This window comes from Micromys minutus (genome assembly GCF_963924665.1).
Source record: "Micromys minutus genome assembly, chromosome: 10".
NCBI classification, from domain to species: Eukaryota; Metazoa; Chordata; class Mammalia; order Rodentia; family Muridae; genus Micromys; species Micromys minutus.
The window spans coordinates 52057383-52071772 of NC_137979.1; the positions used below are offsets into that span (position 1 = coordinate 52057383).

Consider the following 14390-nt stretch of genomic DNA (forward strand, 5'->3'; position numbering starts at 1 on the left):
AGCCAGGTTGGGCTAGGGAACAGAACAAATTCTGTCTCTGCCAGTCTTGAACAAGAATTTTACCCCTTTAATACTTCTTCCTCTGTAAAGTGGAGGTGTTAATAGCATCTAACTTGCAAGGCTCTTAAACTGCCGTTTGGCAATAGGAAGTAGTCAGTGCAGGAGAGATGACTCAGTGGCGTGGTGCAAAAGCAAGGACCTGAGTTTGAATCTCCAAAACCCCGATGAAACCCTAAGTGGTAGTACCCAATCTGTAATCCCGGTGCTCCTCTGGAGAGATGGGAAAGAGACCGAAGCCTTAGAAGCTTGTGGCCAGCTAGTCTGAAGTATACATCCAGCAATACACAAGAAGTTCCTGCCTCAGTCAAGTTGGGACCCAAGGTCATCTTATAGCTCTACACAAACACATATGTACACACAAACACTCCCCCCTATACACACACGGGTAAAACACCCCTGATTTCCTCAGGCTCCTGAATTCATACATAATATTCCTCTCACCCCTACATACGTACAAATAAATAAAAATAATAAAAATAAATCTTTCAAATTAGAAGTCACCCTTTATAATCTGGCTTCACTACACACACAAGCACTCATGTGCCTTCCCTCTCCCCGCCACATGTCACAGGGTATTTTGGATCCTTTTGGTATTTAGAAAGGAAGGGTCTTTATTTGTGGGTACATAGTATTTTGTTACATTACTAAATCATAATTTGTTTGACTGTTCTATCAGTGGCTATTTGGATGTCCACTTAGAAAAGAGGTTACAATGAATTTTCTTTACTTTTGCTTACTTACAAAGTACTCTTTGGGATAAATTTATACTAGTGTGACTTTAAAATGAATACTTCTTTTATTCAGAAGAAAATACCAATAATTTTTAAGAAATCAAGTTTGAAACAATCTTCTATGAGATATGCATATTATCCCTTGATAACACAGTAAATTAATTGGTTCAGCAGGTAATCTAAAATGTACCATGCTTTATCTGCAAATGAAATATTTTCATGAAACAGGTAATAGTTTTACTAATAATTTTTCTTTTGTAAATCAAACCTATTGATCTCTCTCCTAAGGGACTCTGTCCATTGTTTTTATTGTTCCTTCTGTGTCTCATTGGCACCATGTTCTTGAAAGAAAAGAATGAAAGTGTACAGCTATTATGTAATAGGTCTGCCAGAGAGGGCCAGCGCTTTCTTAGGCCTGGCACTGGGAGTAGGCGTGGCTCAGATTCCACAGGCTTGCAGTCCATATAGAACTAAGAGACAGCCTTTAGAAAGCATGGCCCAGTAAGGAAGCTTCACACAGTGTTAAGAGGGGAGGGAAAGCAACCCACATATATATATATTTATGGACATTACATTCAATTACTAGTGTTCCCACTTGACATTCAACACACGCACACCACTCGAGCTTTGTTATTTTGAGTCAGAGTGTCATGCTATGCAATATGGCCCCTAAGGAGTGGGCATTGTAATATAGTCTAGGGGCTGGCTTTCAACTTGAGGCAGTCTTCTGGCCTTTGCACCACCACACCCAGCAGGTATTTCAAATGTACTGTTAAAGATGGTTGGCATGCCAATTTGAAGGACAGCTTCTTTCTTGCTCACTTGTCGCCCCCACCCTAGTGCTAAGGGAGCAAACTCAGGTTCTTGCACATTCTAGGTGAGTCCTTTACCGCTGAGCTACACCCCCTACCTGACAGCTTCTGTTTTTCTGCTTATTTTGCAAAATGCACTTACATTAGAGCAGAATAAGTGTTTGGATGAAGGAAGAAGTCCCAGGTGCTCTTGGAGCACAGCAAAGGCCCTTCCTTAACCCAGCTTGAGAGGGAGAGAGGGCTTCCTCAGGGAGTGACGAAGACCTAAGAGGACTTAATTCTCCCCGGAAGGAATGAGACTGGGAGCAGAAATGGAGAACATTCACTACAGAGAACATAGTTGATACAGGACTGTGTGGGGAGGGAGGCACAGAGGGGGCATGGATTGAAAGGCTGAGATTGATCTGAGGAATTTCCAGTGTGGCTGCAGCATGACTTGGGGTGGGAACAGTAGGAGTGAGAAGTAAAAGACGCTTGAGAAAAAGAGATACTGGGTCCTGGAGGGACGTCTTTACTACATCACGTTTGATTCTTTTTTTTTTTTTTTTTTTTTAAAAAGTATTTTATTGGTACATGTGTGTGCCTGGTTTATCTCTGTGTACGACAGTGTGCGTGCATGGTGCCTCTGGAGCTGGATTCACAGGCAGTTGTGAGCTGACCCATGTGAGTGCTGGTAACTGAATCTGGACTCTCTCTGCAAGAGCAGCATTTACTGCTGAGCTCTCTCCAGCCCCTATCTAATTCATCTTAAAACTGATGGGTTATAATATTTGTAAACAGGGTTTTCTAGGATTGTGTGTCTGATGGAGAGTCAGTCTGTGGTATGAATACACTTTAAGTAAACGAAGTAAGAGACTTTGATGGTCTGAACTGGGTTAGCAGAGCTAGGGTGAGAGAGAGGCAGAAGGACTGGAGACCCGGGTAAGACTGTTAGGTATCTAGAGGAGGGTGGAGAGAGTCACTGATAACTCCGTGAACAGTGGAGGAAAGTGATGGTTTCAGTCTGGACCTGTAGATTGAGGTGCCTGTGGAATGCTCAGGAGCTTAGAACAAAGACCTGCCTGAGCCAGAATCCTCAGCACACAGGGTAACTGCAGCATGGAAATGTTTGACTTCAGTGGCTGAGGGACAAACAGTGGAAATGGAACTCAGAAAGAAGGTCTGAAGGAAAGGTAGAAGGAAGAAGCTTGCTTAGCTCAGGCATTGGAGAGATTGAGTTGAGATCACATGCCTGGCATCTAGTAAGTGGTTGGTGGTCTTCTCTATTTTTCCTCACCAGAAAAAAGAAGACTATTCATTTCAGGCACTTCAGTAAATTAAGGAATTAATCAGGTGAGACTATGAGACTTGAGAATTTGAAGAAAAAGGATTGGGTAGTGGCACGGGCCTTTTAATCCCAGCGCTCAGGGCAGACAGATCTGTGGGTTTCAGACAAGACAGATTACAAAGAAGTTCCAGGACAGCCTAAGTTAGAGAGACTGTCTCAAACAACAACAAACAACTTCGCCACCACCAACACACACAGACACACACACACACACACACACACACACACACACACTCACAAACCAACAAAAACAGGACACGAGTTTTAATTAAATAGTATGGGGTCAAGGGTGGGGATGAAGAAAAAGGATTGTGTAAGACACTCCTTAAGAGATCTGACACCCCAAAGCCATCCCCAAGATGTTCCTAAATGACAACTGAAAATGGCATCTGAAGATTTTTCTGAAATCGGAAATATGTTATTGGAACAGTCTCCTGAGAAAGGGAACCTACACTAATTGTGGTAGTTGGAATCTAAAGACTGGGTGTATAATTTGCTGAAACAATGGAGGTTGAAGAAGTTGATCACAATGCTCCTTTGAAAGATCACACAACCAGTACAATTGTTTTGAGACAATATTTAGTGGCACAGGAAACACAAAAGTGTAAGCACATCAGTTATTTTTTTGTTAAGCGTTGCATAACTAGGTAGGAAATAGATAAAACTATCTAAAGGGTAGGGGCTTTCTTTCTGTTTTCCTGTACTTTTAAGTCTTCTTTTAAAAACGTGTCTCGCTTTTATAATTCTAAGAGCAAAACTTGTCCAAATGAAGCTCTAGCAGAACCCAGACTGTGGGGACCCACATTCCAGCACTACCCTAGCCTTTGGAGACGAGGAATCAGGTGTGGCCTCGGAGGTCTGAGACCCAGGGGAATGAGAGCAGTAACGACCGTCCCCGTGCCAGTGAAACCCGCACGTAGCCATATAGTAGATCCGCGGCTACTCCGGGGATCGCGCTGCACAAGTGGCCTGGAAGCACTGAGCCAAATCTTCCCCGCCCATTCCGGGCCGGACACTTCGCACCAGCGGGGGCCGAACACCTCAGCACCTCGAGGTCGCCGACAACCATAGGGTCGAAGGTTGTCGTTTTCTGAGGGCCTCGACAGAAGATGCCTTTACAAGGCGCCAGGCCAGGATAGCCCCTGAGGGGACCGGCGCCAGCCCGCGCACCCGCCGCGGGTTCCGCAACTAAGTACAGGGCTGTGGGCGGAGCCTCAAGCCGGAGCTGTGATTGGAGCAGCCCACACCTTGGCCAGAGAGGCCGAGAGCGCCAGCTAGCGACGCTCCGCGGCGGGTACTCAGCGCCCTCTCCGTGATTGGCTAGGCGCGAGAGGTCGGGCGCTGTCTGGGTGATTGGCAGGCTCTAGACAGCCCTCGGAAATCGCCTTGACTTCGCCCATTGGCATCCTGTGAGAGTAGGCGGGATTGGTCCGTCGTGATTAGCTGGCGGATGAGAGTGAGGGCGTTGGGAGAGAGCGGGAGGAGGGGCGGGAGTAGCTGACTTCCTCCTAGTTATTGGCTGGTGATGGGCGTGGGGGTAGTGCCAAGGCCCAGCGGCTGCCTCCGATTGGCAGATGCTGGCATGAGTGACAAACTGCAGGGCTCGCTGCGCGCCCAGCGGTTTGTTTTTCGGAGCGTTCCTGAGGTGGAGAACAGTGGCCGGTCGGAGCGACTTCTGGACTTCAGGACTGGCAGGCGGGCCGGCCGAGTGGCGCCGCCGAGGCCGGGTTGGGCCGAGCCTGGGAGCGCCGGGGATGTAGCGGGCCACCCTGCTCATGCCACAGCGCCCGGCCGCGGCCGGAGCCGGAGCCTGGGGAGGCGGCGGGGGCCCGGAGCGCAGCCAGCGCAGCCCACGGCCCCCGCGCGGAGCCAGGCCCGCTGCCGTCTCCGCCGCCTGCTCCCCCGGCATGCAGCCCCGGCTGCGGAGGTGACACTTCTGGGCTGTAGCCGCTGCCGCCGCCATTGCCACCATGGGTGAGTACCGCCACCGCCCCGGCCTGTGCCCGCGCTGCTTCGTGACGCCCCGCCCCGGGCTGAAGGGAGGAGGACCCTGGGCCGCTGCCTGACAGGCATGGACAGTTCGCCGGGCCCGGGACGGAGGACCGCAGACGGCTCGCCTCTCGGCGGCGCCGCGACCGGGATGGTGGTTCTGGCGACCGGGACCCTCTGAGGGTGCCCTACGGTTCAGACCCACTCGGTAGCTCTCTTTCCGGGCATGCGGCCGTCGCATCCCGGGGAGGGGTCTGCGGGACCGGGGCCCGTGCTCGGTCGGGCCGCCCACTCCGGTCCCCAGCGAGCTGGCGCGCGAGCTTGAGGGCGGGGGAGCCGGAGCTCAGTGTGGGGCCGGGGCTGGAGCCTGGTGCAGGCCCAGCTGCTGTTGTGTCTTTTCCTTGATTTGCTTTTTTTTTTTTTCCTGCCTGTGTCATTTCCTTCCCTTTGCTCACACAGGCTGGCCTGTGAGTTCCCGGGGCTTTGCTCTGGAGCTCCGTGCGCTCCCCTGCGCAGGGGGGAGGGTATGCGGGGGAGCCACTGCGACGCTATTCGACGCGGATCTCTGTTAGCAACAGCAGGCTAGAGAAATGCGAGCTGCGCTCCTCGCAGATTACTGGAAGTTAAGAATCATTAAACGCTTTGGGTTATCACTCAGACCCTACTTTTGGAAAAAAAAATCTGGCTCTTATTTTTATCCGGAGCTATCCCTGAAACTATGTAACTTTTGAAAGAGGCATTCGTTACATAAAAGAATCACTATGAAATCATTTCCTTTTTGTCAGTATTTGTAGTTCTACTGTGAAGATAAAAATCAGAAGTTTTTTTAATGTCTTCTACACAATATTTGAGCTGAATTATATATATTTCGCATAATTTTGGTACTTTACCAAAAGACTTGGACTTAGCTAAGTAGCGAGTGACACTTTAAATATATTTTGCTTCCCCATTTGGGGCAGGTACTGTGATGCTCTTGTTCCTCATCTCAATCAAGTTTTGCAAAAATATTTAGTATTATCCGAAGTCAGAAAGAGGTAAAATTTAGTGAAAGTCTCCTTTGCAGAAGTACTCATTGCTTGTAGGAGTGCTCCATATGAAGATGGAATATTAATGTTTGTTTTGCCCTATAGCAAGGTCAAGTCATTTTTATAGAAGGTTTAGTGGGTGCAATAGCACATTGGCCAGATACTCCATTGTGGTGGAGCTCCTTATTCTGACTTTAAATTAATTGCTTTGTTCTTGCTTTGTTCTTTTTCACGCTGCCCCTCACACAGCATGGGAAGGATTTGTTCACTTGCTGAGTTTTCTGTTCTCTTTCCGTGCTGTATTTCAGAGTTTTTTTTTTTTTTTTTTTTTTTTTTTTCCACATCTGAGAGATACAAAAGGAACCTTGTAAGGGCTCACATGTCAATATTTATTTATTTATAGTTATAATACAGTATATTCCAGTAAATGTTTATGGAATGCTTCTTATATGGGACACATATTTCTTTATATATTAATGGGGAACAGAATTATTTTTCTCCTCCCCAGTTTTCCCATATTTATCTACTGCTACAGAATTTAAGCCAAATCTATGAATTATGGACCTATATTGTAATAGTCTAATAAGCTTTCCTTCTTGCCCAGTGTGTAAGCCTTAAGTTCCATAGGGGCATGCAAGAACCTTGAATGTACAGACCTCACATTGCAACATTTTGATTGTAAAACCAGTGTGTGAGTATCCAATGATGAAGGCAACATCTCATTATCATGAAAATAGATGAATGCCTGTTTTCAAGATATTTTCAACCAATGTGTGAATATGTGGAAAAGCCACACTGGGAGGGAAGAAACAAGGTTGGTAAAGTCCCAAAGGAAAAAGAACAGGGAGCATGGTATCTTCTTACTTTACCCCATGTCACTTTTAAAATGTATTTTTGTTTCCAGTGCTGGGCATCAAACCTTATGACACACGAGCACTTTGTCATTGAGCTACATCTCTAGCATTCTCTTGAATACCTTTTCTTTTCTCTCTCTTTCTCTCACATTTAAAATTTTTATTTATTTTTATTTCATCTGCATTGGTGTTTTACCTGCACATATGTCAGTGTGAGGGTGTGAGCTACAGACAGTTTGAGCTGCCACGTGTGTCCTGGGAATTGAACTCAGGACCTCTGGAAGAGTATGTTCTCTCTCTCTCTCTCTCTCTCTCTCTCTCTCTGTCTCTCTCTCTTTCTTTTTGTTGTTGTTGTTGTTTTGTTGTCCTGAGATAGAATCTCCCTGTGTAGTCCTAGCTACCCTGGAACTTGCCATGTAGACCACGCTGTCCTTAAATTTATGGTAATTCCTGTTTCCCCAGAACCTAATAAACTCAAACACGTAATAAAAAGAATCTTATTCCTTAATATTTTCATTACACTTAAGCTTCAGGTCAGTGACTAAAGGACCAAAACTAATTTGTGTCTCTGTTCTGCAGGTACTTTGATTCATAGTCATATTTCCCTGAGCGGTTGTATACTCCAGACTCAAACCTATTTGACAACCTTACTTGTTAGTAAAAGCAGGTCAGATTTTATATTGTCTGTTAGCCTCAGCAAAAGTCTAGTGGAAACTACAACTTATCCTTGTAAAGAGTGGGAAATCTTTGTTTACGTTTTTGCTTTGGAACTGACTATTGAAATCTTTTTTTCTTGGATATACTAGAATTTCTTCCAGTAATTATAGTAATGCTGTTAATAATTCCTGGGTCTTATTTGCTAGTGTTTGTTCTTTTTCTAAATATAACTTGAAGCTAAGGGGAATATATTAAAAATGGGTAAGGACTCGGAAATATTACATGTATCTAGGAATTATACAAGATTAAAGATGGTTGGTTCTGGGCTGACAACTTGGTTTGAGTTGTAATCATTATAATTTACAAAACTAGGTCTGAGTTTTTATGGTTCCAAGGCTTTTGGAAGCACCTAAGAACAGTCTCAGTTTGTCTAGACCACCCCTGTAGTAAGCTCAGCATGATTAACAACTGTTTTGAGAGAATCTTGAATCACAGTTTAATAAATTAACATGCCTTTATCATGAGTAGATGTTGATTTTCTTTTTTTAAGATTTATTATTATTATTATTATTTATGTGTATATGTTTGTGTGAATGTCAAAAGAGAGATTACTGAAGCTGGGATTTTAGGAAGCTGTGAGCATCCTGATGAAGATGAGGAGCTAGGAGCTGAGTTCAGGTCCTTCAGAAAAGCAGGACAAGCTCCTTCTTACCCACTGAATGACCTCTCCTGCTCCTGATACTTGATTTTTGAGACAGTCTCAGGGCATCCATACAAGTCTCATGTAGAATTTTGATGTAGTTTAGAATTCTTTTAGTGTGTGTGTGTGCGTGTGCATATGTGTGTACATACACCACATATGTGCCTGGTGCCCACAGTCTGGAACGGGATGTCAAATCCATACTAGAGTAACATATGGTTGTGAGCTGCTATGTAGGTGCTGGGAATTGAACCTCTGTCCTCTGGAAGAACACACAGAGCTCTTAACTTTTGAGCCATCTCTCTAGCCCTGAGTTTTGATATTTTTTGAAAGGACAGTTAGGGGTTGGAAAGATAGTTCAGTGAATAAGAGTGTTTGCCCTGCAAGCCTAGGACCGGAGTTTGACTCTCTAGCATCTACAGTAAAAGCTAGGAATGGCTTTAACCTATAATAACCCCAGCATTGGGGGAGAAAGCAGGTAGATCTTGGGAGCTCCCTGCTTGGCTAACCAGCTTAGCTGAAATGGTATACTTCCAGTTCAGAGAGAGAACCCCCATTTTAAGGCAGAAGGGTAAAGAGCACAAAAGACATCTTAAGTCTTGCTCTGCTCTCCACATGTATATGCACATGTGCACCCCTCCACAGACACACTCATGTTCACACTCACAAACATACACTCAAAATTAAGGATAAATAAATGAAGAAAAATGAAAAATTATAGTGTGCAATTGTTCTCAAGAAGAGACCATTCTGTCTCTTAAGAGTTGGGACACATACAAAACACACATGAAGTGTAATATAGCTTCTAATCTTTTAAGTTAGTTTCACCAAGTATTAAAATATAATGACAAGGGTCTGACAGTTAGCTTAGTAAGGTGTTTGCTAGACAAGTGTGAAGACCAGATGGAGTTTAAATTCCTATTATCTATGTGAAAAGCCAAGTGTGGTGACTTGTGCCTGGACAGGCCTAGAAGAGGATTCCTGGTGCCTCCTGGCCAGCCAACCTAGATGAGTTTCAGGTTCAGTGAGAGATCATGTTCCTCACAATTTAGAGAGCTATACAGGAAGATACCTGATATCAACCTTTGACTTCCACCGGCATATGCATAAGATTCGCAAATACATACACACAAATGGTGTAAAATGGCGATTCTATTGATTCTTACTAGGAAGCAGTGCTTTACTTTGTAATATGCATTTAAAATTTTTGAACCATTTGTTATATCTCCTAGTAATAGAACAATACATCATTATCTTTAAAATTTTGAGGAGGAGTTGAGACGGGTCTCAACCTGTAGCTCTGGCTAGCCTGGAATTCACAGACATATGCCTGCCTCTGCTACCTAGTTGGTAGGATTACGTGTGTGGGTCACCACTCTTAGCTTCAACCATTGTCTATGTTTTTTGTTTGTTTGTTTGTTTGTTTGAAACTGAGTCTCATGTGGCCCACACTAGGCTCAAACTAAACTTGCCCATGAACTCTTAATTCTCCTGCCTCCATTTCCTAAGTGCTGAGATCAACAGGTATGCACTGTTGGCTTGGCTGAACCATGTATTTGTTTGTTTGTTTGTTTTTTTAAAGTGTGTGTGTGTACACGCACTGACATGTGGAGGTCAAAGGACAGTTTTTGTGAGTCAGTTCTTTTCTTTCACTGTGGATCGAAGCATTAGGTTTGCATGGCAAGAGCTTTACAGGCTGAGCCATTTTCCTAGTCCCTCATCCTTGTTCTTGAAGGAACAAATGCTTTTTGGATTGAAGATGGGGCTCAGTTGTGCACTGTTAATTATTTTTGCCATGAGGAGGAGAGATCAGACCTGGGAGACTGGGAAATAAGTGGGATGGGGTACATAATGTGAAATTCCCAATCAATAAAAATATAATGGAATTTTTTTTTTGTTTGGTCAGCGTAGAGGCAGTAGAAGTACACAAAATATCATGAAGAGAAAGTAAAATCTGGCTCAGGGACTCTGAAGCACTCTTGAGTTGAGCAGTGTGATCAGATGACCTGGCAGAGCTAAGACAGAGCCTTGGCAAGATGAAGAAATAACATCATTAGTTAAGTGAAGACAAAGATTAGAACATTACTTTAGACTGGGTGTGGTAGAGCAGTCTTAATTCCAACACTTGGGAGAAAGGCAGGTGGAACTTGGAGTTTGAGGTAAACCTGGTCTAAATAGTGAGTTCCAGGATAGCCAGGGCTACATAGAGAGACCTTGTCTTAAAAATCTTTGACTAACAAAATATTACTTTGGGGATTTGTAAATGTGGAGAAGAGACTGTGGTATAGTGAATAGATATCTTATAGATGATGATGTTTATTACAAGACATGGTGCTTCCTATAACTTCTGGGTTAACTAAGAAAACTCATAAAAGGGAAGTACCTTAAAAACCCTTCAGATAAAGTTCAGTGTGGAAGAGTAACTTCCTACTGGAGCTAGAAAGGAGGGTATATTGCCCCACACCATAACTCAGACATAAGAAAAAGCACAAGTGTGAGGTACCTACTTGCTTATGGTTTCTGTTTTCCTCCCCTCCCCCTCTCTTTGTGTGTGACCATGTACATGCTCACGCATCTGTGGAGGTCAGAGGATTATTTGTGTAGGGGTCACTTCTTGCCTACCACCATGTAGGTTTCAGAAATCAAACTCAGTTTGTCAGTTTTGATGGCAAAGTACCTTTGCCTGCTGAGACCTCTTAGTAACCTGTGCTTCCATTTTAAAGTCTGACCACTGACTGACCTCTGATCCTTGTTTTATAGGTTTCTTGTTTTCTGTACCCTTCCTAGATCACTAAATTTATTTATAAATAACAAAGTATGTGTTTTGGGGGGGCAGGACACACATGCCATGATGGCATGTATCATGTATGTATAGGTTTAGAGCTCTGGCAGGTGATTCTCACCTTCCACTGTGTGATTCCTAGAGATCCAACTCTAGTGGTCAGTCTTGGCAGCAAATTAGCATCTCCAACCCCATGCTTGTTTGTTTGTTTGTCTGAAACACATTCTCATTTATTCATAGCTGGCCTGGATCTCTCCATATAGCTAAGAATGTCCTTGTACTCCAGTCTCTGCCTCTCAAGCTAGGATTGTAAACATGCCACAACAAATGACCCTAATTTTAAAATTTCTAGTATTTTCTTTTCTTTTTTTTTTATGTTTCTTTTTTTCTGGTAGCATATTGATCAAACTCTGATTCTCTTTATTCCTCTTTTATCCCTTATTTGTAATTCTTTACTTTTTTCTTCTCACTTTGTGAGCTTTCTGGAATAGCTGAAATAGCTTGCTGTTCTGAAAGAATCTCTATTCTGTTAATTACTATTCTGTTAATGATTCTTAAAACCATCTATATACAGATTTTTGCTACTCACATCTTAAAAATATTTTCATACATTTGTACTTATGTATTATGGTTTATATATTGTCCAAATCAGCTTACTTTTTTTTGTGAGACCAGGCCTCAAACTTGATGTGATCCTCCTGCTTCAGACTCCCTACGGCTGAATTTGGAGGCTTGTGCCATTATAGCTGGTTTAGCCTTGTGTGTGTGTGTGTGTGTGTGTGTGTGTGTGTGTGTGTGTGTGTTTGTTTATTTTGAGTCTCACTATATAGCCTAGGCTGACCTCATACTTGTGATACTACTGCCTTCGGCCACCTAAGTGCTGGGATTACAGGTGTGTATCACTATGCCTGTCTCTTCAATCTACTTCTATTTTTTTAAATTACATTGTATTTGTATATTTATTCTTTTTAGATTTTAATTTAATTGTCTTTGAGACAAGGTCTCATATGTAGCCTTGGCTGATGTAGGACTGTTTATGGAGACCAAACTAGCCTCACATACTCAAAAGGTCTACTCTTCCTTTGCCCCAACTACTTGTTTATGCTTCTGCCCCCAGAGTTTATACATCCTGAAGTAGCTTTTAAATTTCTCTTTTAAGGGTCCCACTGTGTAGTTTTAGCTGCCCTGGAGCTCACTAGCTTCAGACTCAGATTTGCTGCTTCTGACTCCCAAGTGCTGGGATTAAAGTTGGCTTCACCATTCCTGGTTGCTTTTTAAATGTTCCAAAGTGGGACTAGAGAGATGACTCGTCAGTTAAGAGCATTGACTGCTCTTGCAAAGGACTTGGGTTCAGTTTCCAGTACCCACATGTAACTCCAGTTTTAGGGGATCCACTGCCTCATTCTTGCCTCTCTGGGCCCCAGGCAGGCATGCATGCACTAAAATATATAAAATAAATCCTTTATAAAAAGCTTTTTAATGTATAATGCATGATAACTATTGGGCAAATGGTTATTGTTAATCATTAATAAAAATTCAGGAATAAATTAAACCCTAGGATAGATTAAATAGTCTTTCCTGTCTTTTTCCACTGACCTTTTCATATTGATGACAATAACAGCTAGCATTTTTAAAGCATTACTAAGTACCATGAAAAGTAATTTGTAAGTTTTCTTCTATTTCACGTCTCTGTCTATTTCAGTAATTCTCTAAAATGATGCTTTATTACCTCCATTCTGCAAATGAGGAAATTGAGATTTAAAGAAAATACATGATTTAGGGGCTCATTAAACTCAGATTTTTCTGACTAAAAGTTCATATTCTCGACTGTCATCTTCTAAGAAAGTTCCTGTTTTTAAGAGTTGCTTTTATGGGATTCCATGCTGAGGGAATGCTGATAATTGAGTTAAAAATCTCCGTCTAGGAAGCAATGCCTACAAGAGCCACTCAGCTCACTTGTTTTCATCTATGTCTGTAGTAGAAGCATCACTGAAATATGTCACTGCTTCTAGTTTTATGTTTGTCCTCATAAAATCCAATTCATAAAACTCCTGCCACACTTATATCAGCTGTCCTAGATTTCAACCATTCTCCTAGTATCTTGTTAGTACTGGGAACACCAAATAACACTGAGAGCTGGTTAGCATCCTAGAAGAAAAAATTGTCAACTTGATAAACCAGCCCTAATTTACTAAACGAGGATTAGTAGATTCTAATATTCCCTTTTCCTCTCTCCTAGAGATTGAAAGTAGGGCCTTATACATGCTGGGCAAGTTCTGAAATATTTCCTACCACTAAATTCTTAATACTGAAATCCCTAATACCTCCAGTGGTAACATTAATACTAAAAACTTCATTCATGTTGGATATGGGATATGGAGACAAGGGAACCTCTGTGAAGCCAGCCTGCTCTACATAGCAAGTTCCCGTCCACTCAGGGCTATACTGTCTCCAAAGTGGACCAAAATTACCCCCCCAACCCTAAAACCTCATACATGTGTTAAGCTCTTAATATTTTTACTGGATGCCTCTCAGACAACATTTATCTAGTACTAATCTTTTTTTAAACATTTATTTATTTGTTTGTTTGTTTATATGAGTACACTGTCACTGTCTTCAGACCCACCAGAAGAGGGCATCAGATCTCATTACAGATGGTTGTGAGCCATCATGTGGTTGCTGGGATTTGAACTCAGGAACTCTGGAAGAGCAGTCAGTGCTCCTAACCGCTGAGCCATCTCTCTAGGCCTATCTAGTACTAATCTTATTATCTTATATTGACCCTGGTTAATTGTTATAGTTAGTACAATTATATATTATATTTGATAATGTAAATCAATTTATATGTTTGTCACATTTAAGCCAGTTTAGTTACTATGCTTGAGAGAGGGGGGCGAGGGAGGGAGTAAGAGTGAGTGTGTGTGTGTGTGTGTATGTGTGTGTGTTGCTATGGATTGCATCCAGGGTCTTGCACATGTATATATCAGCCTTTTTGTTTTTTGTTTTGTTTTTTATTTTATTTTATGTGTATTGGTGTTTGTAGGCATAATTTTTTCTTAACCTCTCCTTCAGTCTACCACCCATCCCTTCACCTGTGTGCCCTAGCAAAGCATTATTTGATATAACTGACTTTCCAAAGAAACTAGAAGTTTCCTCTTCAGTGTTTTGCTTTCATATATGCCTGTTTATCTCTTGCTTGACTTGCTCGTGGAGGAAGCCAGAAAAGGGTACTGACTTCACTGGTTGGTTGTAAACTGTATGTAGATGCTGGGAATTGCACCCAGGTCCCCTGCAAGAATAGCCATTGTTCTTAACACTGAGCCATGTCTCCAGCCTTTTTTTTTTTTTTTTTTTTTTTTTTTTTTTTGAGACAGGGTCTTATTATGTTGCCCTGGATGGCCTGGAACTATATAGACCAGTCTGATGGCCTGGAACTATATAGACCAGTCTGAT

The 14390-nt window shown here is 42.7% G+C and overlaps 1 protein-coding gene across 2 annotated transcripts in view; it reads left to right on the top strand.

The window, feature by feature from the left end:
- The first annotated feature begins 4764 nt into the window (after positions 1-4764).
- Positions 4765-14390, top strand: part of MAP3K3 (mitogen-activated protein kinase kinase kinase 3) — a 64168-nt gene continuing 54542 nt past the window's right edge. For both annotated transcript variants that reach the window (XM_080922712.1, XM_080922713.1), the window contains exon 1: positions 4765-4904. In XM_080922712.1, coding sequence (XP_080778838.1) covers positions 4901-4904 — 4 coding nt within the window. In that variant the 5' untranslated portion in view covers positions 4765-4900. The remainder of the gene's footprint in view (positions 4905-14390) is intronic.